The sequence below is a fragment of the Myotis myotis genome, unplaced genomic scaffold, assembly GCF_014108235.1.
Source record: "Myotis myotis isolate mMyoMyo1 unplaced genomic scaffold, mMyoMyo1.p scaffold_m19_p_19, whole genome shotgun sequence".
Lineage (NCBI taxonomy): Eukaryota > Metazoa > Chordata > Mammalia > Chiroptera > Vespertilionidae > Myotis > Myotis myotis.
The window spans coordinates 1149326-1176247 of NW_023416323.1; the positions used below are offsets into that span (position 1 = coordinate 1149326).

At 55.0% G+C, this 26922-nt stretch overlaps 1 protein-coding gene and 1 long non-coding RNA gene across 4 annotated transcripts; one reads left to right on the forward strand and one right to left on the reverse strand.

The window, feature by feature from the left end:
* Window positions 1-7337: 7337 nt before the first annotated feature.
* LOC118674467 lies at window positions 7338-10545 on the reverse strand. The gene is made up of 2 exons (XR_004973646.1): window positions 9495-10545; window positions 7338-7756 (listed from the first exon to the last, which is right to left on the reverse strand). It is a non-coding gene; the product is annotated as an uncharacterized LOC118674467 (long non-coding RNA).
* Window positions 10546-11312: 767 nt separating this feature from the next.
* Window positions 11313-26408, forward strand: KCNN4 (potassium calcium-activated channel subfamily N member 4). 3 transcript variants are annotated; one of them, XM_036346315.1, is made up of 10 exons: window positions 11344-11638; window positions 13349-13557; window positions 17534-17629; window positions 18861-19273; window positions 21269-21404; window positions 22772-22882; window positions 23492-23610; window positions 24016-24085; window positions 25254-25415; window positions 25859-26408. In XM_036346315.1, the coding sequence occupies exons 1-9, from the start codon at window positions 11530-11532 to the stop codon at window positions 25410-25412; spliced, it is 1422 nt and encodes a 473-aa protein (XP_036202208.1). In that variant the 5' UTR covers window positions 11344-11529; the 3' UTR covers window positions 25413-25415; window positions 25859-26408. The 3 variants fall into 3 exon arrangements, with proteins under 3 accessions (XP_036202209.1, XP_036202210.1, XP_036202208.1); XM_036346316.1 differs by lacking the exon at window positions 22772-22882 and having other exon boundaries at window positions 11313-11638; XM_036346317.1 differs by lacking the exon at window positions 13349-13557 and having other exon boundaries at window positions 11313-11638.
* Window positions 26409-26922: the final 514 nt, after the last annotated feature.

Below are 26922 nucleotides of genomic sequence, written 5' to 3' on the forward strand. Positions count from 1 at the left end.
AATATGCAAATCAACTGAACGGCCAAACAGCAGAATGACCATCCGGAACCATGCTATGACACCCACTGGCGCCAAGCCAGCCAAGGAGGGTGCGATGTGATTGGTTCAGGGGCCCGGCCATCGCCCCATGATTGCCCCGCAGAGGGAGGCCCAGGCCACCAACCAGCAGGCTTTGGCGGATGGGTGGGGCTTCCCTCTGTAAGGGAAGCCAGGTCCCAGGTGCCCAAGGGAAGCCAGCGCCAGCAGCCAGGGGAAGGAAGGCCTACTCTTGCACGAATTTCATGCATCAGGCCTCTAGGAGATTATATATACATACATATATATATATATATATATATATATATATATATATATATATATATATATATATCTGCATCTAGTTCTGTTCTTCTGATTGATCCAAGACTGATACAGAATCCATTGGAGGATTTACTATACCGGGGGACCACCATGACAATATATATAACTAGAGGCCCAATGCACAAAATTCATGCATGGGTAGGGTTCCTTATGCCTGGCCGGCAATCAGAGCTGATCTGTGGGATGATCGGGGGGCGGGGGGGGGGCGGGGGAGGGCCCTGCTGGCACCTGCCTTGGCTGGCCTGGCACTGCCTGCTTGCTGGGCTCTGGCTCAAGCTGGGGGCAGCTCCTGTGTTGAGCGTCTGCTCCCTGGTGGTCAGTGCATATCATAGCGACCAGTCATTCCGCCAGTTGTTCCATCGTTTGGTCAATTTGCATATTAGGCTTTTATTATATAGGATTATATATAACTATATAATATGTGTATAAATTACATATACATAATGTAAATACATATTATATTATGGATATTATACAGTATATATAATATTTATATATTATAATTACATATAACTGTTTCATCAAGGAATAAAACACAGTAAATGCATAAAGTGCAATGTTTCTGTGTGCATACATCTGAGTAACCTCTACCCGGATCAAGATACAGGACATTTCCTGTCCCCACCCCCAAAGCCTCCCTCCCAGCCCCTCTCTCCTAGCCCCTCCTAGGCACTTTCCTACCCCGCAGGTAGCCAGTGCTCTGACTTCTGTCATAGGTGAAGTTTGCCCGTTTTTGTACTTCATGTGAATGGAGTCCTTCAGCATGTCCTGTGCACATGCTTTACATTGTAAAGGGATCCCTATGGCAAGAACAGAAGCGGAAATCGACGAGTGACTGCTGTACCAGTCCAGGCATGTGATGATGGAGGAGGCCACAGGGGTAGTGAGAGGGGTGGGAATGGGGTAGATTTGTTGGTGGAACTGACAGAACTTGATACATTGGTGGAGGGGTGTGAGGGGAAGAAAAGATAAGACAACGCCAAGGTTCTGGCCCGAGGAACAGGGTAACCAGTGATGCTATTTAGCAAAGAGAAGAGCAGATGGAAAGGAGTGAGAAACAACAGGTGGTGGGAGGGGGGAGGGGGTGTTGGCCCTAGCCCGTGTGGCTCAGTGGGTTGAGCAACATCCCATGCACCAAGAGGTCACTGATTCAATTCCCCGGTCAGGGCACATGCCTGGGTTTCAGGCTTGGTCCCCAGTAGAGGGTGTGCAGGAGGCAGCCAATCTTTCTCTCAATCTCTCTCTCTCTCTCTCTCAAAAATCAATAAAATAACATTTTCAATCAATAAAAACATTAAAAAACAGTGGGGTATTAGACATGTTGAATCTGATTCTGTTTAAACTGGGTCCCAGATGTGGTCTTCCTGCCCGCTGTGCAGCGGTGACCCAATCGCCCCCTTGGTAATTGGCGTCAGTCATTCAGCGATGAGAGGAACCCTCTTCCTTGCCTGCTGGCCCCGTGGCGTGAGGGGCCCACATGGCCAGGTGGCAGCCTCGCCTTCCAGTTCAGGGGAACCATCGCCGTGTCCTCTGGTGGACGCATTCCTCCCTTGGGCACCAGGACCTCCCAGCCAGCAGCTCAAAGCCGAGGGGCTGGGAGGCAAAAATTCTGCACACGGGCTTAGGTGGAATCGTGATGGGAGCCCTGCCACCCCAGGACACCCAGACCCATGTGTTCGGGTGACAGGGGAGCCAGCCCCTGGAGCACGTGCCACATCCTGTGAGGCAGAACCCTGTCCTTTGAGGGTATTGGCAACAGTAACTGAGTCGTTCATTGTTTTACCAGGCAAGCTCCTTCTAGGCAATGGGCTAGGAGGTGAGAGCAGTGAGACCCATCGCATGAGCCCACGGCCACACTTCATTCACTTTGTGATGGGTTCCCTGGTCAAAAGTCATGCTGTGTGCAACACAGTGGAGGAGAAGACACTGCAGCCCTGGGGAGGGAGCCCTTCACCTCCAAGCTCCCATTTACCCACAGCGGCCGCTACAGACACGGTCTCTGAAATGCAGCTGAGGGCAGTAGGGGACCAGCCTGACCAAACGTGGATTTATCCGTATCGGTGTCCAGCCTTCACTGAGAGCCTCCTGTGTTCCCGGGCACTGGGGCCACGGAGGTGAGTCCCAGTCTGATGGGAGAGGCAGGTCCTTGCTCAGACAGCCACAGGCCTACGGTGGAGGGATGTGCGGGGACAAGAGGGACTAGTGTTGGGGAAGGGACACATTGGGGCTGGGGCCAGAGGGAGGAGACACTTGTGACAGGTCTTAACGCACATCATGTGGAAAGAAAAGGGACTGGCATTCCAGACAGAGGGACCAGCTCATGCAAATAGAGAGACAGAGGCAGAAGTCATCTCACTAGAGAGTCAGCAAACACTTGCAATTCATTCTTCTGCTCTGGGTGATGTGGAGAGCCCTACCTGTGAGGAATGCTAGGTCTGATGGGGACAGAGACTGGAGCCCGGGCGAACACAGCCCTGAGAGAGAACAGGCGTAAACAGGAGGGTGCTTGTGCTGGAAGGTGGAGAAGAAACCTCTGCCTGGAGGGTTGGGGCATTGGGACATCGGGGGTGACTTCATGGAGGATGAAGTGGGTTCTGGGTCCTGAGGGATGAGTAGGAGGTTGCCAGGCTAACAGAGTGGAGAACAGCATTCCAGGCAGAGGGACCTGCCCAAGACAAGGTCTCAGGAAACCTGGTTAAATGGCAGAGAGAGAGCAGGACAGAGCAGGGACAGGAAGAGACAGAGTCGCAGGGAGGGACACCAGAGAACATGTATAACCTGTCCTGAGCGGGGTGATGCCAGGGACTCAGTGCTGAGTCAGACCCAACTTGGCGTCCTAGTCTAGAAAGAGACGTCACAAACCCGGAAACTCACGGCGGGCAAAGCATGAAGTCCGAGGGCCTAAGGGAGCTCCAAAGAGGAAGGCCAGGGACGGCTGCCGATGGGAATGAACCTCTGAAAGGACAGCGAAATGACTAGTAGGAATAGGCAAAGGAGCAGGAGCAAGGGCAGTCCAGGGAGGAAGGACAGTGTGCACCGAGGCTGTATAAAGTGTGAGAAAGGGAAGATGGGCGTGCAGAGGGTGGCAGGGCCCTGGGGTGAGGATGAAATTTCCTGACTTTTCCCCTGCAGCCAATGGGGGTCTAAGGCAAGGCTTAGGGCAGGGGAGAGGCCTGCTCAAAGCCAGGGGATGGTCAGCTCCTCCTGTGGTCAGACAGGGGACAGACTCGGGGAGTGAGACTGGAGGCAGGGAGACCAGCGAGAGGTTGGTGATGGTGTCTCCCATTCTTGGTCTCCAGGGTCAGGGGCCACTTACTGTTGAAGGGCTTGTGGGGAGAAGGAGGGACTGAGTACACAGAGTGTGTGGAGGGGGGCTGTGGATTAGGAGGGGTGAAGTTCCTTAAGAGTGAGGACAGTGGTTTCCTCTTGTTGGGGTCCTGCCCCAGCAGGTCCAGGGGTTCCCAAAGGTGTAGACGGAGTCGGCAAAGAAGGAATGACATGGAGACAGCATTCAGTTGATCAGCAGCCTAGCCAGGTTCTCTAGCCAGGTTCTGTGTTCTGTTGTCTTGTTATATCTGTATTTATACCAGTTGATTTTAATCCTATCCATTCTATTCCAAAGGTTAGGGCATTTGTTATCTCCATTCCAAGATCACTACTCTATTGTTCTGTTAAGCTACAAGGAAGTAACTGAAGGAGATTATCCTAAGTAAAGATTATGTAGCTTAAGCGTGATTGTTCGTAGTTAAAGTGATTAACTACCCGCCTGGCACTTAGTTAAAGGGTTTTACTGATTTATTCCCTTCCTTAGTCTTGTTAATCCCTAACTCCAGGGAAACATCCCCACCTGGGGAAACAACCTTTCTTGGAGAGGTGACCTTGGTTAAAACACATAGCGCTAAGAAGGGGAGCAAACATATTAAGAACAGTATGCCATATATGCCAGGTCCCTTGAAACATATGCTGTGCAGATGTTTCTTCCCTGCAGCGACTGTGTCAAGCAGCAAGGATGGACCGGCCTCGGGCATCCTCTGGAAGTTGGGAAGGGGCTTGCAGTCAGGAAGATTCTGCACAAAGGCATGGTCTGTGTATACAGTGCTAATATTCTCCCTGGCTGTGAGTGTGATGATTTCATGGGGGTTCACTATATAATTATGTGCCCCAAATGTTCCTCGATATCTTATGCACTTTCTGCATGAATGGTATGTCTCATACATACAAAAAGAAAAGATGCCAGAGGCAAAGTCAAGGCTAGAGGCCAGGTCTTTGGGCCCCCGTAGTGTGGCTGTTTCATCTTTGGGGCTAGAGGTCAGATTCCTGGCCACCTGGGTCATCAGTTGGGAGAGGACACCAGAGAACCTGCTGCGAGTGGAGATGCTCCGTGCACAGGCAGGCCTGCATCGATGTGCACACTTCAGATTTGTGAACGTAACAATGTGTGAGTCTACCTCAGCAGAAAGGAACAAACCTAAAAATACAACATGTAATTAAATGATATCATGTCTGGGGTTTGCGTTAAAATGGTAGCGGAAGTGAGGAAGTGGGTGGGGCCTAGATGAAATGCAATTAACCGCATGTTGGTACTTGTTAAAGGGGTGCGTGGAGGTTTGCTGTACGCCTCTGTTCACTCCTGTATTTTGAAGGTTTCTGTAATAGAAAGGGTAGACAGAGAGAGCGAATGCCTGCTGAACAGTGACCCAGGCACTCCCTCCTTTCAGGATTCCGGTGTCCCTTCTCTCCGTGATTCCGATGATATATACTGGGATCACACAACACCTTGCCCCTTCCCCAAGGTGCCTCTGCTCTCCCAGCTTAAGGAAGTGGGAGCCCAGGTCAGCACCAAGGACAGGTCCGTAGCATTGGGTCTCAGAACCTCAGACAGCAACTCAGTTAATAGGGGCAGAAATGGCAGGGGGCGGCGGGAATGACGTCCTCCCCGCTCCAGGACGGAGTGGAACAGGGTGAGAGGGGAGCGTCGAAGGAGAGCCAGTCAGTGCCATTGAACAAGAGCATTTCTTCACCAAACATTCATGAAGCGTCTCTGAGGTGCAGGCACTGTTCTGAACGCTGGGAGGCAAGATCCCTGTCCTAACCAACTAGGAAAATGAGCCAACAGGACCGTCTAGACCAGTGGTTCTCAACCTTCCTAATGCCGCGACCCTTTCATACAGTTCCTCATGTTGTGGTGACGCCCAACCATAACATTATTTTCGTTGCTACTTCATAACTGTAATTTTGCTACTGTTATGAATCGTCATGTAAATCTCTGATATGCAGGATGTATTTTTATTGTTACAAATTGAACATCATTAAAACATAGTGACTAATCACAAAAACAATATGTAATTATATATGTGTTTTCCGATGGTCTTAGGCGACCCCTGTGAAAGGGTCATTTGACCCCCAAAGGGGTCGCGACCCACAGGCTGAGAACCGCTGGTCTAGATTGTCCGAAGTGCCGGGCTAGTGGGAAAAATGAAACAGGATACAGGATGATTTATGGTGCCAGCAGTGAAGAGGTGGTCAAGGATGAGACAATCTTGATCAGAGAGCTGGATGAAGTGTGTGTGTGTGTGTGTGTGTGTGTGTGTGTGTATGTGTGTGTGTGTGTGTGGTGGGGGTGGGGGTGGGGGTGATCCATGAGGAGATTGGATTGGAGGCAAAAAGTGCTCAGACAGAGGGAAAAGCAGGCGACAAGACCCCGAGGCAGGAAAAAGCTCGGCACATTTTAGGATCAGCAAGGAGCTCAATGTCGTGGAGCAAAATCAATGGAGGGGAAAGTGGCTGCTGGGGGTTGGAGTAGACACTGCGAGAAAACGGAAAGAGAGGCGAGAAAGCGTTAATAACAAGCAGTGGTGGAAAGAGTCAAGAAAGGCCCAGAGGCAAAAAGGTAGAAGCAGCCCGGCCGGCCTGGCTCAGTGGTTGAATGTCGAGCTATGAACTAACAGCCATGGGCAAACTACAGCCCATTTGAAATGAATAAAACTAAAAAAAAAAAAAAAAAAAGACCGTACCCTTTTATGTAATGATGTTTACTTTGAATTTATATTAGTTTACACAAACACTCCATCCATGCTTTTGTTCCGGCCCTCCGGTCCAGTTTAAGAACCCATTGTGGCCCTCGAGTCAAAAAGTTTGCCCACCCCTAACTAGGAGGTCACAGTGAGGGCACAAGCCCAGGTTGCATGCTCGATCCCCAGTATGGAGTGTGCAGGAGGCAGCCGATCATTGATTCTCTCTCATCATTGATGTTTCTATCTCTACCTCTCCCTTCCTCGCTGAAATAAATATAATCCTATATAATAAAGAGGTAAGATGCAAATTGACCATCACGCCTCGCACAAGATGGCCTCCCCCATGTGGTCACAAGATGGCTGCCACAAGATGGCCAGCAGGGGAGGGCAGCTGTGGGCAACCAGGCCAGCAGGGGAGGGAAGTTAGGGGTGACCAGGCCTGCAGGGGGGGAGTTAAGGGTGACCAGGCCTGCAGGGGGGGAGTTAAGGGTGACCAGGCCTGCAGGGGAGGGCAGTTAGGAGTGACCAGGTTGGCAGGGGAGGGCAGTTGGGAGCGATTGGGCCTGCAGGGGAGCAGTTAGGCATCGATTAGGCTGGCAGGGGAGTGGTTAGGGGGTGATCAGGCTGGCAGGCAGAAGCGGTTAGGGGCAATTAGGCAGGCAGGCAGGCGAGCGGTTGGGAGCCAGCAGTCCCGGATTGTGAGACCCCCAAGGGGTCCCAGATTGGAGAGGGTGCAGGCTGGGCTGAGGGACACCCTCACCCCCAGTGCACGAATTTCATGCACTGGGCCTCTAGTGTGTGTGTGTGTGTGTGTGTGTGTGTGTGTGTGTGTGTGTATGTATTTGTTTTTTAAAGATAGATGCAAATGATACTAGCTGCAATTCATAAAGGCAGTTTTTATGATCTAGTCCATTACCTATTCATATATAGTGTTTCCCCAAAAATGTATATGCACACTTTGAATAATTATAAAGGCAGTGTTTATTAAAATACATTTCATTTTCAAAATTGAGCTATCAGCTGTTGAAGTGTGTATACATTTTGGTGGGGGCTCCCTGTATATGGTATATATATTCATATGTATTCTTTTATTATGGAAAACTCCAAACATAGAAGTGAGCAGAAGAGTATAACATTTATTGTTATTGTGTAACAAACCACCCCAAAATTCAGTGTCTTAACATAAAAAGTGTTTTTTCTCATTATTTCTCATGATGCTGAGGGTTAAAGGGCACCTTTGCTGGTCTCTCTAGAGGTCACTAATGCAGCTGCATTTAGTTGGGGCTGGACTGGGGCTTCTGGCCAGGTGCCTCGATTCTTCTCTGCACGGCCTCTCCACGTGACTAGCTTGGGCTTCCTCACAGCATGGCAGTCTTGGCGTTCTAAGAGCACAAAAGCAGCAGCATTGAGTTCTCTTAAGAACTGGACCTGGAACCAGCCCAGCATCATTTCTGCCATATTCTATGGTTGAGAGCAAGTCACAAGCCAGCCAGATTGAAGGAGAAAGGACAGAGAGCCTACCACTCAGTGAGAGAAGCCACACGCCAGAACAGAGAGGGGAAGCAATGTACCACAAGTGGCCGACATAGGTCAGGGTTCCAGATAGTCCATCTCACCTAATCCTCAAGCAACCCTGTGATATTGCTATTATCACCCCCATTTTAGAGGTCTTGTAGGACACCCAGCTAGGAATAGCAGAGCTCAGGTTTGTGGCCAGTATGGCTCGGTTAGTTAAGTGTCATCCCTTGCACCTAAAGGTTGCTGGTTCGATTCCAGATTGGGGCATATGCCCAGGTTGTGGGTTCAGCCGCTGGTTGGGGTGCCTGTGGGAGGCAGCCAATCAATGTTTCCCTCTCACATTGATGTTTTTCGCTTTATCTCTTCATCTCTATCTCTCTCTTTCCCTCTCCCTTTCTTTCTCTCTAAAGTCAATAAAAACATATTTTAAAAAATAAAGAAATAAACCAGGATTATATGCATTATGTCCCACAGAAAAAGAAAGTCGGTGGCCATGTCAAGCAAGGCTTGAACCAAGGTCTCTAGACTCCCAGATTGATATATGTATAATTATATACTAATACCTAATTATATATAATTAATACATCGTTATATATTAACACATAATTATGATAGCTAATTTAACATAGTAATAGACATCATTGTTAATTGGTGGGGAACAAAAAGATACAAAGAAGAGCCCTAACCGGTTTTGTTCAGTGGATAGAGAGAGCATCGGCCTGCGGACTGAAAGGTCTCAGGTTCAATTCCAGTCAAGGGCATGTACCTTGGTTGCGGGCACATCCCCAGTAGGGAGTGTGCAGGAGGGAACTGATCGATGTTTCTTTTTTTTAATATATTTTATTGATTTTTTACAGAGAGGAAGGGAGAGAGATAGAGAGTTAGAAACATCGATGAGAGAGAAACATCGATCAGTTGCCTCCTGCACATCTCCCACTGGGGATATGCCCGCAACCCAGGCACGTGCCCTTGACCGGAATCGAACCTGGGACCCTTCAGTCCGCAGGGTGACGCTCTATCCACTGAGCCAAACCGGTTTTGGCTGATCAATGTTTCTAACTCTCTATCGCTCTACCTTCCTCTCTGTAAAAAATCAATAAAATATATATTTTTTAAAAGATACAAAGGCCCTAACTGGTTTGGCTCAGTGGATAGAGAGTCAGCCTGCGGACTGAAGGGTCCCAGGTTCGATTCCGGTCAAGGGCACGTGCCTGGGTTGCGGGCACATCCCCAGTAGGGGGTGTGCAGGAGGCAGCTGATCGATGTTTCTCTTTCATTGATGTTTCTAACTCTCTATCCCTCTCCCTTCCTCTCTGTAAAAAATCAATAAAATATATTTAACAAAAAAAAAGATACAAAGAAGAAAACAAACAAAAACAGAGGGAAAGAAAAAAAGGAGGAAGGAAAAGACAAGCCATCGCGGACAGAGGCCAAGAGCCAGAAACTGAGAAGCAAGGCCAGGGAGACACGCAGAGAAAAAGAAGCAAATACAGAGCCAGAGTGAAAGCCAGGGCAAGAGAGCGAGACTGACAAAACCACCAGGCTTCCTTAGCTCGGGAGCTCCGAGAGGGCAGGGATTTTGTCTGTTTTATTATTACTTACCCTCAATGCTTAGAGCAGTACCTGCCTCAGTAGGTGCTCAATGTATGTTGGCCGGAAACTAGGCTAGACCAGCAGAGTTCCTGCAGTTCCCAAGTCCACCACTAGGTGGCAGCAGCTCGATGCCCTGAAGCCACCCACTGCCTTAATCCAAAAGACTGCCTGCCCTGGAGGATTTGCAGCCACAGGCCTGACTTTCAGGATGTCTTACCCCTGGCTCAGCCCCGCCTTTCCCTGCACCAGCCCTGGGCGACGAGTGACCTTTCCGCCTGAGACACCCTCTTCTTCACTCCCTGAGCAGTTAAACAACCCTTTGTCCTTAGCCCCTTCCGGCTGGGCCCCAAGGCACCTGGGTCTGTTCCAGACCCGGAGATGGGGCTGGGAGGAAGGTGGGGCTGCTGGGACGAGGCCAGCAAAAAGTCCCAGGGACTTTGGAATCAGTTATTCTGGTTTCTCTGAACCAGGAGTCTGGGCCCCCAGCCCCCTCCTTTCTCAGACTCAGGAGTCTGGGCCCCAGAGTCCACACCCCCAGTCTGCTCCTCCCCTCAGTCCCTGCAGTAGCTCGCAGTCCCCTCCTAGGGGCCAGCCTAGGCACAGAGGCCCTCTGGTGCTCCTTACTTCCTCCCTTTTACTGAGACCCCTCCTCCCCTCCAACCCCCTCCAGATTGAGACCAAAGCTGAGTCACAGGAAGCTCTGGGGCCCTGAGTCACCCCCACCGCCCAGCTCAGCCCCTCCCTGGACTGGAGGGAGCCGGCTCAAGCCACGTTTCCTACGCACTGACCCCCACAGCCTGGAACTTCAATTTGGAGACAGGTGCCCTTCCCCCTGTGTGCCCATTGCTGTCCACCGGCACGTCCAGCCTTTGCTCCTTTTGTCTCAGTCGTGGTCTCTTTGAAGACAAAATCTCTCTGCAATAACTTCCTGTCTTGATTCTGGTTTCTGCTTTCTCTTTACCTCTGGGTCTCTTCTCTCTCCATCTCTGCTTTGCTTTTAATCCATTCTCTTTCCCTCTTCTCCTCCCCTCCTCCTTTTCAATCTCTCTCTCTCTCTCTCTCTCTCTCTCTCTCTCTCTCTCTCTCACACACACACACACACACACACACACACACACACACCTGGCTGCACCACTAAGGACTCAGGGTGTCTCTCCCTCTGTGTCAGTTTCCCGGTGCCTGCCCTGAGGCACAGCTGTGGAGGGGCTGGTGCCGGAGGTCTCTGTCCGTGGCTCTGACTCTCTCAGGCAGTCTCTGTGTCTCTGGCCCTTGGCCCCTGAGTGGGGTGGGGTGGAACTGGAAAGGGCCGGGAGAGAAACAGAGATACGGACATGGACAGAGAGACCAGAGTCAGCAAGAGATAGAGACAGAGAAAATGAGATAGAAAAGAGCGGAGACAGAGATGGAAACAGACAAACACAGAGACACAGACATCGATAAACACAGAGAGGGACGTGGAGGCAGAGAGACAGTGACAGGGAGCAAGAATAAAGGAAAACAGAGGGACACGAAAATGAAGACAGTGACAGAGATGCTAAGAGACACACAGACACGGAGCTGAGGGAGGCAGAGACAGAGAGGTAGAAAGAGACAAAGGCATAAAAGGAGAGAAAAACAGAGACAGAGAAAGACAGGAGGCAGAAATAAAAATGAACCCAGAGGTTTCTAGAGCCGGAGAGACTAAGAGAGGAGTCGGAGGGGAGGCCCTGAGAACCAGGAGGGGAGAGGCACACGGGGATCCGTGCCAGGCCCAAGGGCGGCAGGTGCCAGGGCACTTAGGCTCAGCCCTAAGAGTGCCCAGCGGCAGCGGTTTCTCCGAGCAGATGTGTGTGTGGCGTCTGAGTGTGCCCGGGTGTGTCTCACCCAGTGAAAGCCATGTGTGCCACGGGGCAGGGCCCCGGCACGGGTTGTGTTTTTGTCACTGGGAGGGTCTGTGTGTGTGGTTTGGTGTCTCTGGGTGTGTCTGTGTGGGTTGTGTTAGTGTGTTGCCAGGCACGTCTGTGCATGTCTCATTTCCCTGTGGCTGGCGGGCCCAGGTTTCCGCATGACACAGGACACGAAAGAGGAGAGGGGTTATGGCTCTGTGTTCCCCCAAGCGTGGTGTCCCTGGGGCCACCGGTGTGTCGGGAGATCAGTGTGTGACGCTGTGCGAGGTGAGTGTGTCACCGTGCCAGGGTGTCCCCGTGTGTTGCTGTAGGAGGCTTTTGATTTGTGCCTCCCAGATGTGGTCAGACCCTGCACTGTGTGTGCTATTATTCTGTGTGTCAGTGTGTGGTGTGTGTCTCTCTGGGTGCTGTATGTGTAAAGCTGTGGGCCATTCAGTGAGGTGACCATTTGTATTATGTGGAGGTGCCTGTCCTTGTTGGGGGCCTCTCCTTTCCCTGCCAGTATCGGCCTGGGTGCCCACACTCAGAGTGGGTTGTGTTTGTGAGGCTGTGTATTGCATTGTGCCGCAGGGTGTCCTCTGGTGTTCTGTGCGGGGTTGTTGCAGGCCTATCAGCTCTGTCCGTGGGTCCCCTTTGCTGAGTCATGGGACACGTGGTGTTTGTCGAAGGTGGTGTGGGGCAGTGTGGTGCGGAGGTGTTTAGTGTCGCTGTGTCTTTGCGCATTTCCCTGTGCGTGCTGCATTTGTGTGGTCGTGCGTGGTGCCGTATATGGAGGGCAGGGCCGTGTGTGGCTGCCGTACACGGTGCCTGGATGTGGCTTGTCCGTCAGAGGCAGTGGTGCATGTGTTCCTCTGTACACATTGCATTTGGGCCCTGGTGTGCGTGGAGCCTGTGCCCCCTTCCCAGGGGCACGATTCTGGGTTGTGTCCTCTGTGATGTCTTCCTTTGGGCCCATGCTGTTAGGGATTCTGTGTGTCGCTGTACAGTGTAGGTCTCTGCCTGCGTCCATTCACACTGCTCTCCGATTACACACTAGAATGGCACGTGTACGGGGGCACACTGTGTGCGCTGTGAACCAGCCTCCGAGCATCTGTGTGAGTCGCCATGTGCATGACGTGTGTCCGTGTGCAGTTTTCCACGTGCTGGGTGATGGGGACCGCCATGGGGTGTCCCTAAGTGCTGTATGTCTGCACGTGTTGGATGTCATTCCCCAGGTATGTCACGCGTGGGACACTGAGAGTGCACTGTTAACACCGACATGTGTGTGTGGCGTTTGGGCACCGCTATGTCAGCACAATCTGTGTGTTTGCGGAACACTTGCTATATGTTGTGCTTGTGTAGCTTATGTGTGTGCATCCAGTATGTGGTGTCTGGGTGTGGCTGGGAGTGTCAGGCAATGTCGTGCCCATTTTGATCTCAATGTTTGTGCCGGTGTGTAGACAATATTTGGGTGGCTGTGTGTGCCATGGGGCGCTGTCTGCCTCCTCGCTGAGTGCCGGAGTGTGTCACACCATGTATGTGGTGTCTGGGTGTGGCTGTGGGTTTCAGAACTTGTTGGGAGTTGTGAGTCACTTGGTGTAGGTTGTGTTGTGTGGCCATGTGTGTTCGGTTCTGTCTCTGACCACGCTGGGTGTGCTGGTGTCACATGGTGCCTGGGCGTGGCTAGACGTAGGTGTGTGTTACACAGTGCAGGCCGTTGTGTGTGACCATTGGGTCAGTGTGCCTTCATCCACGAGGATGCACGATTCTTCCTTGCTCTGCCCCAAGACACACTCCAGCCCCTCCTTAGTCTGAGAAGCGGGGTTGGGGAGCCTCCCCTCTGCCCAAGGGCCTCCCGGCCCCTCCCTGCCCTGCCCAGCAGACACCACCCCCAGAGGGCACCGGCTCCCTGTGCCTCAAAGCGAGAGCCCCAGAGCAACTGAACGGAGCAGGCTGAGGACCTGCAAGCCACAGTGGCTGCCCTTTGTGTGCTGCGAGGTGGGGGACCCTGGGCAGGAAGCTGGCTGAGTCCCAAGACCCAGGGGGCCATGGGCGGGGAGCTGGTGCCTGGCCTGGGAGCCCTTCGGCGGCGAAAGCGCCTGCTGGAGCAGGAGAAGTGGCTGGCCTGCTGGGCACTGACACTGGCGGGAATTGGCATCGGGCTCATGGTGCTACACGCGGAGATGCTGTGGTTCGGAGGGTGCACGGTGAGTGAAACTCATTCTGGGCCACGGGAGGCTGGGGGCTGAGACTCCCTGGTCAGAGGGAGGAGGGGCCTGGGGGCTGGAACTCCTGGGTCAGAGGGGTCAGAGGGAGGAGGGGCTGGGGGCCTGGACTTTTGTCTGAGGGAGGAGGGGTTGGGGGGCCTGGACTCTGAGTCAGAGGGAGGAGGGGCTGGAGCCTGGACTCTGGGTCTGAGAAAGGAGGGGCTGGGGGCCTGGACTCCTGGGTGTGAGGGAGGAGGGGCTGGGGGCTTGGACTGCTGGATGTGAGGGAGGAGGGGCTGGGGGCTTGGACTGCTGGGTGTGAGGGAGGAGGGGCTGGGGGCTTGGACTGCTGGGTCTGAGGGAGGAGGGGCTGGGGGCTGAGACTCCTGGTCTGAGGGCAGAGGGGACTGGGGGCTGGAGTTTGGGATGCAGGGAGGCAAGGACTGGGGGTCCTCTCTGCATAATGAAGGGACAAGGGGTCTCAGTGTCTTGGTCTTTGAAGGTATTGCCATTAGACAGCTGGAGGTCCAGGACCCCTGGAGTCAGGGGGAAGGGGCTGATCAGATACTCAAGTCGCCCACGAGCAGATTAGGGGAGCGGTAACCCTTGGTTTGGTGAAGGGAGGGTGAGGAGAGAAACTAGCTTCTCCCAATAGGCGGGTGGCTCCTTGGTCCTTATCTAAACCTGAACGTTTACCCAGAACCTCAGCACTCAGGGTAGAAGCCAGAAGAAACTGGCTGGGGTGGGGGGGGGAAATGGTCATACACACACACACACACACACACACACACACACACCCTGACCCTTCTCTATCATTAAGAAGCCCAACTTCCTCAGAATCCGTATGCTGTTTAATCTGGGAACTAATGGAGAAGTAGGTGTATAGTAGCCTGGCCTCCTGGGTCCCAGGGGAGGAGGCGAGGAGGACCTGGCCTCCCGGTCTGAAGGAGGAGGCCGAGAGCATCTTTTGGGGAAGGACCTGACTGAGGATAGTGAATGGAAAGGGAAAGGACAGGTGGGGCCCCGACAAGTCTGAGCAGGCTCCCGGCACATTCCAGCCGTGGTCAGCGGGGCAGCGAAGGGACACAGGGAGGACACGGGTCGGAATTAGTGGCTTGAGGACAGAACAGAATTGCCCAACAGGAAAGGAGGGGTTGGAGACCAGTCTGGCTTAAGGGATGTGGAATCGGGCTGGTCCGGGGGGGGGGGGGGGGCACTGATTTGAGGAGGAATCTTGGGGGATGGAGGCTCAAGCTTGGGATTTGGGGGTGAGGGAGGCAGGCAGCTCTGCAGTGACCAGGAGCCCCATGGAAGGTCAGGGCAGACTGGTTTCCTCCGGCCAGGAGGCCAAGAAGAGAGGGGGTGGGGCAGCTGAAGCCCATGCCAACAGGAAGCATGGCCGAGCCTGCCCACCGCTCCCCGCTCCAGCACCCCGCCCAGCAGGGGATGTGAGGGCATGGGAACCCCGGCAGATATGAAGGGACAAGGGGGTCACTTCTACCCCCTCCATCCACCTCCTCTCTTTCATGTCTTCCTTTCCTTTTTCCACCTGCCAGGCTTCTGCCTCCAGCAGTGAGGCTCCCTCAGCCTCTTTCCCATCTGCAAGTGGGGTGAGGGTCCTCTGTGACCCTCGGAGTCCACAGCCCCGTTTCTCCGATTGCCTTCAGAGCAACCATGTCCCCTTCCCACCTCCAGCTCAATCCCTATTGCACAGGGACCCAGACACCTGCTCCCCAGGGGCGCGGGGCTGGAGGAGAGGCAGGGGCCCAGGTCCAGAATGAAGGCGAGCAAGACAGAGATCCCAGAGCGGGTGGGGGCGTGTCCGGGAATTGGAAGAGTAGACATGACCTCGGGAGAAGTGCAACTGCGGTGTGGGGAGGGGGGTTGCGTCTAGTTGGGCAGCGTTTGGGACAAACTAAGGAAAGAGACAGGGAATGAGGTTCCAGAGAAGGATGAAGGGGTGGGGGAGGGCTGTAGACAACAGCACCATTGTTCAGGCTGGGGGGGGGGGGCAGGCCCCCAGGAGCAGGAAACTGGCTCTCTTCCCCTGCACAGAGGGGGGCCCTGCCCCCTCCAGGGGAGCTGGCAGCATCTTAGGAGAAACAGGTGTCTTAGGAGAAACAGGTGTCTCAGTAAAAACAGGGGGAGCCCAGGTGGTCTCATTCCCCTGACAACACCCCCCAAACAAGTCACCCCCCCCCCCGCCCCTCCTAGGGAATCTAGCAGTCCCAGTCCCCTCTCAATCCTTCCCTCAGAAATTCTAGATTCCTCCAAGGTATTGCCACACAAAGAGGGAAAAGCCTTCTCTGTGGTTTCTGGGGGCCATGTGCTTCCGGCCAGATCTGCCCTGGGCGTAGAGCCAGGAGAGAGGGCGTTAGGTCAGGGAGAGGAGATGCAGGACACAGGACACAGGGGGGGGGTCTTTCTCCGAGTCTCTCGGGGACTCAGCCCCCCGTGTGAAGGCAGGGGAGGGTGTCCTTCATTCCTTGGGGATTGAGTGATAGTTTCTAGGCTCCTTGAGAATGGGGCCTGGGGGTGGGACTTGAAGTTGCTTTCTAGGGCAAGACCAGCTGGGTGGAACGGGAAGGGGAGGGGAGGGGAGGGGGCATTCTTTAGAGGCCAAATGTCTGCTTCTGGGTTTTGGGGGTGAGGGAGGCAAGCAGCTCTCTAGTGATTTGGGGCTGTGCAGGCACACACCCCACATACACACAAACACTGAGGAACACAGACCAACAGAGCCTCCTGGAGCAGCCCCATCCCTTCCTCCACCTGCAGCCCCATCTCCCCTGCACACTCATGGGTGCTGGGTTCCTGCCCCCAGGCCTCTGTCCACTCTGCACCTTCCGGAGAGGAAGGGAGAGGGAGAGAGAGAAACATCAATGAGAATCATTGATTGGCTGCCTCCTGCACACCCCCTACTGGGGATCAAGCCCACAACCTGGGCATGTGCCCTGACCAGGCATTGAACCATGACTTCCTGGATCATAGGTGGATGCTCAGCCACTGAGTTACCATGGCCAGGCTGAGGAACTATTTTTGATGGGGAAGTGGACGGGAATGAAGAAGGAATGTGAATTTCAAGTTCTCCCCTAAGGGATGTGGGCCCTAGGAGAAGAGCTGAGGAGGAGGCACCGGCCAGGGCTGTCCAATTGGAAAGGACGGGGACCAGGTGATGGTTCTGAGACTTCCCAGAACGGAGATGTCGGGAGGCACTGGGTTGTGGCTTGTGGGGAAAGGAGTCCAGGACAGTGGTCGGCAAACTCATTAGTCAACAGAGCCAAATATCACCAGTACAACGATTGAAATTTCTTTTGAGAGCCAGATTTTTTGAACTTAAACTATATAGGTAGGTACATTTTTATTAACATAATTAGGGTACTCCTAAGCTGGCCTTTGCTAAAAACGTCCTCAGTCTGATTGAGGTACGTTCGCTGAGGTCGACCCCTTCCAACTCTCCCATCCACACGCGTCTTGTATACAGTGGGGCCTTGACTTACGAGTTTAATTCGTTCGGAGACCAAGCTAGTTAAGGAGCTCATTAACTCAAATTACTCTATCACCTCAATGCAAAAAATCGGCTGAGAGACAGCTGGTATTTCAAAAAACTCGTTAGTCGGGACACTCGTAAGTCAAGGCCCCACTGTACTTGTTTTGTCTATTCAGTGGTCGGCACACTGCGCCTCGCGAGCCACATGCGGCTCTTTGGCCCCTTGAGTGTGGCTCTTCCACAAAATACCACGTGCGGGCGTGCATGTACAGTGCGACTGAAACTTCGTGGCCCGTGTGCAGAAGTCGGTATTTTGTGGAAGAGCCACACTCAAGGGGCCAAAGAGCCGCATGTGGCTTGCGAGCCGCAGTTTGCCGACCACTGTTAGGAAATTGGGAATTGAGAAGAAAAGGCTGTTTGGGAGGAAGGGAGAGGAGACTGATGGGCAGAGACCTGGGATCTCACCCCTTTCTCTCTCTCTCCCAACAGTGGGCGTTCTACCTGTTCCTGGTTAAGTGCACCATCAGCATCTCCACCTTCTTGCTCCTTTGTTTCATCTTGGCCTTCCATGCCAAAGAGGTCCAGGTAGGGTGGGCCCCGCCCCAACCCCTTCCTTTTGCCGCCAGCCCCCACCACGCCCTGTCAGCTCACACTTTCCATCCTCCTCCTCCTCCTCCTGGGCTGAGTAATGAGGTTCCTCTGCCCTGAGATGCGTCCACACCCTCACCCACTGGGATGGGATGAACCGTAGACAGACCAACAGGGCCTCCTGGAGCAGCCCCGTCCCTTCCTCCACCTGCAGCCCCGCCCCCCCCCCCCCCCCCCACTCATGGATGCTGAGCTCCTGCCCCCAGGCCTCTATCCACTCTGCCCCCAGGCGGCCTCACTCCAGGCCCAGCCTCTCAGATCGCTGTCCTCCATCCCTGAGTCCCCACCTATTCCAATCCCAAGCCACCCGAGGCCCCGGGTGTGTGCCCACAGGCCCTTCCCCACTCCAGAGCTCCCCTCTGTGCCAATGTCCCCCTGACTCAGGAGCCCTTCCCACCCCTCTCTCCCTCCAGTGTCATGTCTCTCCACCCCTGGCCCCCTCAGGTGCACCCCCACCCCCAGATCCTGTTCCCTCCTCCCTTCCCCCAAGTGAAATGGGGTTACTGGCCATGTGCGGTAATGTCCCTCGCAGGGCTGGTGTGTAAGCGGTGCTTGGTAAAAAGTACACGTTCTCGCTCATAGCAGTCATTTGAGCAGTGAAGTGCCCTGGGTTTGTAGCCTGGCGGTGCCACTGCCGACCTGGGGGACGTGGGGCTCAGCTCCCACACCTATAAAATGAGGGTAATAGCGCTTCCAACCCCATGTGCTGGGAGCGTTCACTGAGTCACAACATGTACGCAGTGACCTGCACATCCAAATGCCCCCTCGGTGTTAGCTGTGGTCGTGGCTAACGGTATGCCCACCACGATCACCATACACATGTCCCAGAAACAGGACTAGGAGGCGGCTCCACAGATGCGGAGGGTGTCTGTCTGTTGTTCCCATCAATACACAGAACAATCTCAGGCACCTGGGAGGCCCCACTAGGTGTTCCTGGCCGAACGTTCTGAAAGGGGGCTGACCTAGGAGGGAGGGGAGAAGTGGGAGACAAGTCCTCCTCGAGTGCGGCCCTCTCCGCGCCCACCCTCCGCAGCCCCACGCCCCGGCGCTATCTGCCTGGTTCCCGGCCCGGCGGGCGTGGCCCCCTTATCTCCAGGCCCAGGCTGGCGTCCGGCCGCCTGACCTTCATGTGACCCCCCCTCCTTCCCGGATCGCACCCTCCCCGCAGCTGTTCATGACGGACAACAGCCTCCGGGACTGGCGCGTGGCGCTCACCGGGCGGCAGGCGGCGCAGATCCTGGTGGAGCTGGCGGTGTGCGGGCTGCACCCGGCGCCGGTGCGGGGCCCGCCGTGCCCGCTGCCCAGCGCGACGCAGCCCTGGCCGGGCTTCCTGAGCCAGGGGGAGGCGCTGCTGTCGCTGGCCATGCTGCTGCGCCTCTACCTGGTGCCCCGCGCCGTGCTCCTGCGCAGCGGCGTCCTGCTCAACGCGTCCTACCGCAGCATCGGCGCCCTCAACCAGGTCCGCTTCCGCCACTGGTTCGTGGCCAAGCTCTACATGAACACGCACCCCGGCCGCCTGCTGCTCTGCCTCACGCTTGGCCTCTGGCTCACCACCGCCTGGGTGCTGTCGGTGGCCGAGAGGTGAGGGTGCTGGGGGCTGGGGGTGGAGGGAGGGGGTGGGGGAGGGGGCGGTGACAGGAGCCTCTGGAGAAGCCGCTTCCAGCAGCAGCAGCGCCCTGTCGGTGGTGCAGGTTGGGTCCCCGGGGGCCAGGCAGCGCGGAAGGCTATTGTCCGCATGTGTCCAGGCCAGCCCTAGCCCTGCCTCCACCTGCGGCCTCCGGACTCCCCGGGCACACACAGACCCTAGGAAGCCCTTCCCTTCCTGCTTCCCAGCCTCTCCTGCCTTGGGTTCCAGGCATCTGTTCCCTCAAAGCCCAGGCGCTGGGGCCTGGCCAAGCCTTGGTCTGCCTTGGAGCAACTGGTACAGATGCACTGTAGGTGCCCACCGCGATGCCCACGTGGGTTATCCGGGGGCTGCTCTGGAAGAGAATTCCCTGAGGGAACTGGTACCCGATTCCAGGCTGCCTGCTGGACAGCGCGCGGCCCAATGGTGGGCCTGTGCGCCCTTTCAGGACCTCGGTCTGTCTCTCTCTCCCCTCCCCCCTCCTCTCTCTCTCTCTCTCTCTCTCTCTCTCTCTCTCTCTCTCTCTCTCTCTCTCACACACACACACACACACACACACACACACATTGGGGGTAACCTTAGCCCTTGGTTCTCAAAGTGTGGTTCCAGGGCCAGCAGTATCACCTGGGAACTTGTTGCAAACCCAGATCCTCAGGCCCCATCCAGACCAACCAGATTTAAAACCCCAAGCAATTTGTCTTAACAAGTGATTGTGATGCCCGCTCAAGTTTGAGAGCCTCTGGTTTCAAGTCCACCTGGCACAGGATTCTTGAGGGGGGGTGGGGGGTGGGGAGTGGGAGACCTGGCTTTAGATCTCTCCTTTCCGAGCTTGTTTTCTCATCTGTAAAATGGGTCCATTTGACAAATTGCACCTTCTTTAAAGTCTCCCTGGCAATTCTAATCTTTTGTAATTTTAAACTTCACCTTGCAGGACCTCACCTCCGTTTCCCCAGCTGGGAAATCGGTCATGATCAGGGTCAAAGAATGGTCCTCCCACCATGTTTCTTTTTTTTTTTTTTTTTTTTTTAAATATATTTTATTGATTTTTTAAATATATTTTTATTTTATTTTTTACAGAGAGGAAGGGAGAGAGATAGAGAGTTAGAAACATCAATGAGAGAGAAACATCGATCAGCTGCCTCCTGCACATCTCCCACTGGGGATATGCCCGAAACCCAGGTACATGCCCTTGACCGGAATCGAACCTGGGACCTTTCAGTCCGCAGGCCGACGCTCTATCCACTGAGCCAAACCGGCTTTGGCGTCCCACCATGTTTCTTAACTGAAATACGGGACGATGGGGAGGGAGTCACATTTCTAAGTCCTAAGGCAGAGGTCCTCCAGCTTGACTGCACTTGACTGCACTAGTTCACTGGGTCTGAGATGTCGTTCCCTACTGACCTGATGCAGGAGGGGTCTGTGGGCCAGGGTTGGCCAAGTCCTGATTTTCGATCCCTTCCACAGCTGGACAGAAATGCCCCCTTCTAGGAAGTGAGGGGGAAATGCAGAGTCCCACCAAGACTCTGTAGAGTCCCACCCACCTTTTTAGTCCCGAAAGGGCCGCCTCCAGGCCAGACAGCATCCAGTAGAAATTAGGCTCCCATTCCTCTGGGTGGATGCAGCTCCCTGCCGGGGTCTGACAAGTGGACTTCGGGCTGGGTTTCTGCCCCCGCTCAACCCCTTAACCACACACTCTGAATGCAGCAGCCCTGGGAGCCTCACTGACACCGAGCAGGCTTTGGAATTGGCTGCACCCAGGTTCAAGTCCCACAGACCAGAGAGGTTGAGCCTCTAGCCCAGCGCACACAGCAGCGAGGAGGCCAGGCTCTCCAAAGCCCAGAACTGACTGGCTTTTTTTTCTGGGTGTTTCTTGGGACTGTGGGTATGTGTTAGGAAGGAGGGTGTCAAACACCATGGGAGCAATTTCAGAACTAACCCATCCTTCCCCATAGGCAGGCTGTTAACGCCACCGGCCACCTTTCGGACACTCTGTGGCTGATCCCCATCACATTCCTGACCATCGGCTATGGGGACGTGGTGCCCGGCACCATGTGGGGCAAGATTGTTTGCCTCTGCACTGGAGTCATGGTGAGTACAGGCTCCTCAGGGACCCTCCCCTATTCCGCACTGGTCATCCCCTGGCTCCAGGAAGCCATGGAGCCAACGCAGGCAGTCAGGGCCACCCTCAAGAAACTGGGTGTCTGGGCCCCCACAGCCCCAGTCCCTCTCTGGGACACAGACCCCCAGCCCCATTTCCTTTTAAAACACAGGAATCCATCCCCAAAACCCTTGCTCTCTCAGAAACCTAAGATCCCAGCCCTCATCCTCCTCAGGAACACAAGGCCCCTAACTTCCCAGCCCCATGTCCTTCCAGAATCAGGAATCCAGCCCTGAGCCCCATCAAGGCTCCGCATCCTGCCCCCCACCCCCACCCCTTGGCCCCCTAGTCATCTAGGACTCAGGCCCCGTTTCCCAGCTCTGGGAGAGGAATCCAAGCTCCCAGCCTCCATGGAGGCCGCAGAGTCTAATCATGGAGCGTATGCCTGGGGGGCCGGGCTGCCTGGGGCCAAATCCTGCTCCTGCCACTTCCTAGCTGGAAGCAAGCATATACTAGTCCCTCCCAGGCCTCAGTTTCCTGTCTATAACATAGGATACTTACACCAGTGAACTCCTCGGGTTCCTGAGGAGAGTAAATGAATGGAAACATGTAAAGGATCTCAAACGGTGCCCAGCACATAGGAAATGCTCAGGAAGGGGGAGGGGGCTGTTATAATGGCCCCGGGCATCTGCCACCCCCACCCCCCAGCGCCAGTCCCTCAAGGATGAGGCAGAGGCTCTCACCCCATGATGCCTCCTCCCAGAGTCAGCCTCCGCCCGAACCCAGACATTCACCCTTTCCCTTCACAGACCCAGGCATCCAGTTCCCCCCATGCAACCCTTATCCCCCCACCCCACCCCCCTGGACCCAGCACCCAATGCCTTGGCCTTCACCTCCCCAAGAGACCGGGCTCCCCTTTCCTCAGGGACTCAAGCTGCCAGTCCCCAGCCCTGATGCTGTCCCAGGAAGGACATGTTGAATCCCCAGGGGGGAGGGTGAGGGTCACCCCAACTGGGTGTAAGCAGCAGGGAGGAATGGCTCCTGCAGGAGCCTGAGGTCTGCCCCTTGCCCAGCCCAGCCCTCCTCTCCTCCTCCATTCATACCCTTAACCAAAGAGAATATTTTGATGTTGTAAATACATACAGGAGTTCATCTCAGACCCGTGATTTCTAATCCTCGCTCCCCCCTTGTAGCTGTTTGCTTGTCTGTCAACTAGGAGTGGTCGGGCCTGCCTTCTGTGGTTGTTGCGGGGGGAGGGGGGGGAGGGGGGCGCAGAGGTGGGCAAGGAGAGCTGGTGGAACAGGGTTGGCCTACAGAGCCCCACAGCCCTGTGTCACAGTGCCTGCTGTGCCCACAGGGGGTCTGCTGCACAGCCCTGCTGGTGGCGGTGGTGGCTCGGAAGCTGGAGTTTAATAAGGCAGAGAAGCATGTGCACAACTTCATGATGGACATCCAGTATGCCAAAGAGGTGAGGGCAGGCTGCACAGGAGGCCCAACCCCACCTCCCTCCTCCCTCAGACCCAGGCGTCCAGGCCCCCAGCCCCGCCTCCCTCAGACCCAGGAGTCCAGGCCCCCAGCCCCGCCTCCCTCAGACCCAGGAGTCCAGGCCCCCAGCCCCACCTCCCTCAGACCCAGGAGTCCAGGCTCCAGCCCCTCCTCCCTCAGACCCAGGCGTCCAGGCCCCCAGCCCCTCCTCCCTCAGACCCAGGCATCCAGGCCCCCAGCCCCGCCTCCCTCAGACCCAGGAGTCCAGGCCCCCAGCCCCGCCTCCCTCAGACCCAGGAGTCCAGGCTCCAGCCCCTCCTCCCTCAGACCCAGGCGTCCAGGCCCCCAGCCCCTCCTCCCTCAGACCCAGGCGTCCAGGCCCCCAGCCCCTCCTCCCTCAGACCCAGGCGTCCAGGCCCCCAGCCCCGCCTCCCTCAGACCCAGGAGTCCAGGCTCCCGGCCCCTCCTCCCTCAGACCCAAGAGTCCAGGCCCCTGGCCCCTCCTCCCTCAGACCCAGGAGCCCAGGCTCCCAGCCCTGCTTCCCAGAGCCAAGGGGTCTGTCTGCACTGACAATGTGCCACCCTCCCCCAGATGAAGGAGTCAGCTGCCCGAGTGCTACAAGAGGCCTGGATGTTCTACAAACATACACGCAGGAAGGACTCTGGAGCTGCCCGCAGGCATCAGCGCAAGCTGCTGGCTGCTATCAACACGTGAGGGCTGCTCTGTGTGTCTGTGTATGTGTGTGTGTGTGCCCACACCCATGTGCACCCACATGGGGGGAGGGGATTGGTGTGTGTGTGTGTGTGTGTGTGTGTGTGTGTGTACAACCGCATGCACCCATGTGTGACGGAACAGATATCAGCCTGGACCTCATAGTGACTCTGTGAGTCTGTGGTGGCTGATTTTGCATATCTCGGAGTGTCTGTGGATCTGCATACCTGGGTCTCTCCCAGGGAGGTGGACTCATGGGTGCAGCCCCCCACTTCAGCTCTCTAGCAACTTTTCCTCTTTGTACTGTATATGCGTGGGTCTCCTCCCCTCATCCCTCCCCTGCGCTGGGGCCACATCTGGGGACCAGGCTGATGGGAAAACTGACCCGCTACTTCTTCCCACAGGTTCCGCCAGGTGCGGCTGAAACACCGAAAGCTCCGGGAACAAGTGAACTCCATGGTGGACATCTCCAAGGTACCGGGATCCTGTGGGAGCGGAGAGGGAGGCTGGGGCCACGGGCAGAGAAATCTGGCCCCGGAATAGGGAAGGAACCCTGGCCAGGGCCTGGCACCCACAGGCACTCAATAAAGGTTTGTGGTTGGATGAATGAATGATGTAACACCGAGTTTCTAAAAGTCATGCATTATACAGAGAGATCCCTTTTAAACCTAAAAAAAAAAAAAATGGCACAAAGGACTCCAGTGTTTGGTTTTAAATTATTTTTATTGTCAACTTACTTACATGTGAACGGATATAAAATTCCTTCAAATTCTGACTCTTACACAATAATAAAACCAAAGCAAATTTACAAACCAAGCCCAAACACACATGGCAAAACCAATAAAATGCAAACGCACAACACGGGCGTGGGGAAGGGTGACTGTCTCAGTGAAACTCAATCTCTGCTGCTCCTGTGAAGAGGGGGCCCGGACCCGGGGTGCCTCCCCTGCCTGGCCAAGCCGCTCAGCTCGCCACCTCAGGGGGGGCTCGTCACACCCCTTGGCTGGACTCACAGCGTCTTTTGCTTATCTGGTGGCCTTTGCTTTTCCTCATTAGTCCGTGACAGTTCAAACAGTGGTCCTCGGCACCCCTGCCATGGTAAACACAGCCACAGGTACAGGCCTCTACGCTGCATGGCTCAGGGAGGAGGTGGTGGCCTAGATCTGCCAGACTGACAGGCGCTAATTTCTTAAGGTTATCGAGCCATAAAACACAGAGTTAAAGAATTCTCATAGAAAGCTCACATGCCCTCAAGGATGAAGCTGTGAATCCTGGTTTGAGAAGGCAGGGAAAGGGCGATTTTGAAGACAGGCATTCATCAGTCCCACAAGTATTAGTGAGTACCTCCGACATCCTAGGCCCTATTGTAGGGGCTGCTTTGGGCCTATCAATGAACTGCTCCAGGCCTGTTTCCTCAGCTGTAAATATGGGACAGGATTCTCACTCCCCGTGATTTGTAGGATTTTGCCAAGTAGGATTTTGCCAAGTAGCGGGGGTGTGGTAGAGGTCAATACTTTGTACCTGTTACAACTGAGGATAAACCTTGAGGGCCCGTAACTACATGTTGGTTCCACTGCCTTCCCCACCGGACAGGGAGGCTGCACCTCAGCCCTCTGATACCTCCGACCCTCTCTCTGCCCAGATGCACATGATCCTGTGTGACCTGCAGCTGGGTCTGAGCAGCTCACATCAGGCCCTGGAAAAGCGCATTGACACCCTGGCAGGGAAGCTGGACACCCTGACGGAGCTGCTTGGCACTGCCCTGAAGCAGCTCCCGGAACCCAGCCAGGAGGCCACATAGCTGGTAAGGAGGCTGGGGCACGGGCAGGAGAGCATTCTGGAGGAAAGGTGTCTGTGGTCTGCACCCCAGATGGTGAAGTGGGCAGGGGATGGCCTGAGACAAGGCCATCCTTTCCCTTCCACTGGCTGTGCTGGAAGAAAGGACGCCAAGTTTGGGACTGGATGGCAGTGGAGGAAGGAGACATTTCTTCTCCCCTGTGCTGACCCTCAATACCCTCCCCTTTATTGCTTGGAATCTGTCTGTCTCTCTCTGTGCCTGTCTCTGGGCACGTTCTCGGGCTCTGTCCAAATGCCAGCAGCTCCTCATCTCGTGGTGCCGGGTACACCCACCCTCTTATTTCCTCCTTTGCCCACTGGTTTCTGTCCGTCTCCACTTCCGTGTCCCCGCTCTTGCTCCCCCTCTGGTGTCTGGTCTGCCTGTCCATCCATCTCCCTTTGTCTCCCCAGGACCCATGGAGGAAGAACCAGGCTACTTTCCCCAGGACTGAGGTCAAGGACATGCTCTCTTCCACTCCTGACCCAGCCCTATGACTAAAACACCTCAAATGCAAGGACCCAAGGGGCCCCACCTTGGGGTGGGTTGACTCACTGAAGCTGCTGGAGGCGACACTGGCTGTAGGAGGGAGGCCGTGGCCCATCCCTGAGGCCCCAGGTGGGAAATTGGTCACCACTACCCCACGTACCCTCCACAAAAACATCCTCACTGTGCTGCTACAGCTGACCCCCAGCTTCTGTAGAAGTGGAGGTGCCTGGGAGCGGAGACAGCTGCGGCCCAGAGTCCAGGATCCTGGGGAGCCTCAGTTCCCGCTGGTCGGCAGAGCTGAAGGAGCCAGGCCTGAAGCTGGGACAAGGCCGGAGGTGGCGCCCCCTGGTGGGAGAGCAGCAGGACACTATTTTTCTAGAGTTGCAGAGAATATGGTGGGAGAGGAGGTGGAGGGGGTGAAGGGGTTCACCAGTCTCTGTTCTTATACTTTGTAATAAATTTTAAACAAAGACAGAAGTTGTTTCTTTCTAAACATATCCACACTTCACACAGGCAGCTCAGCCAATGGAAGGCCCTTACCCTGCCCTGTCTGAACCTCAGTTTCCCCATCTATAAAACAGGCCTTTCCTAGGTGCCCTCCCAGGTCTGTAGGCTGCAGAGTCCTCAACAACCTCCCCACCCAGATCTGAGACTAAGGACAAGGGCTTTGGATTCAGGCAGATCCTGGCGCCACCACCCACTGGCTGTGTGTCTGGGGGCAAATGGTTCCACCTCTCTGAACATTTTACCTCACATGTAAAATGGGGCCACCCCCCATGGAGCTGTGGTTCAAACAGAATGGCACAGAGGGTCAGGAATTCCGTAAGAACCAAATACAGGGGATATTCAATCCTTTTATTATTGCTATTGATTTTCAGACACAATGCTTGGCTGCCCCTTTTCTCCCTTCTGCCCTTTTCCCCTCACTAGAACCTAGATGACAACTCACCCATCAGAGACTAGCAGGAACCCTAACCCACCCCTCTAC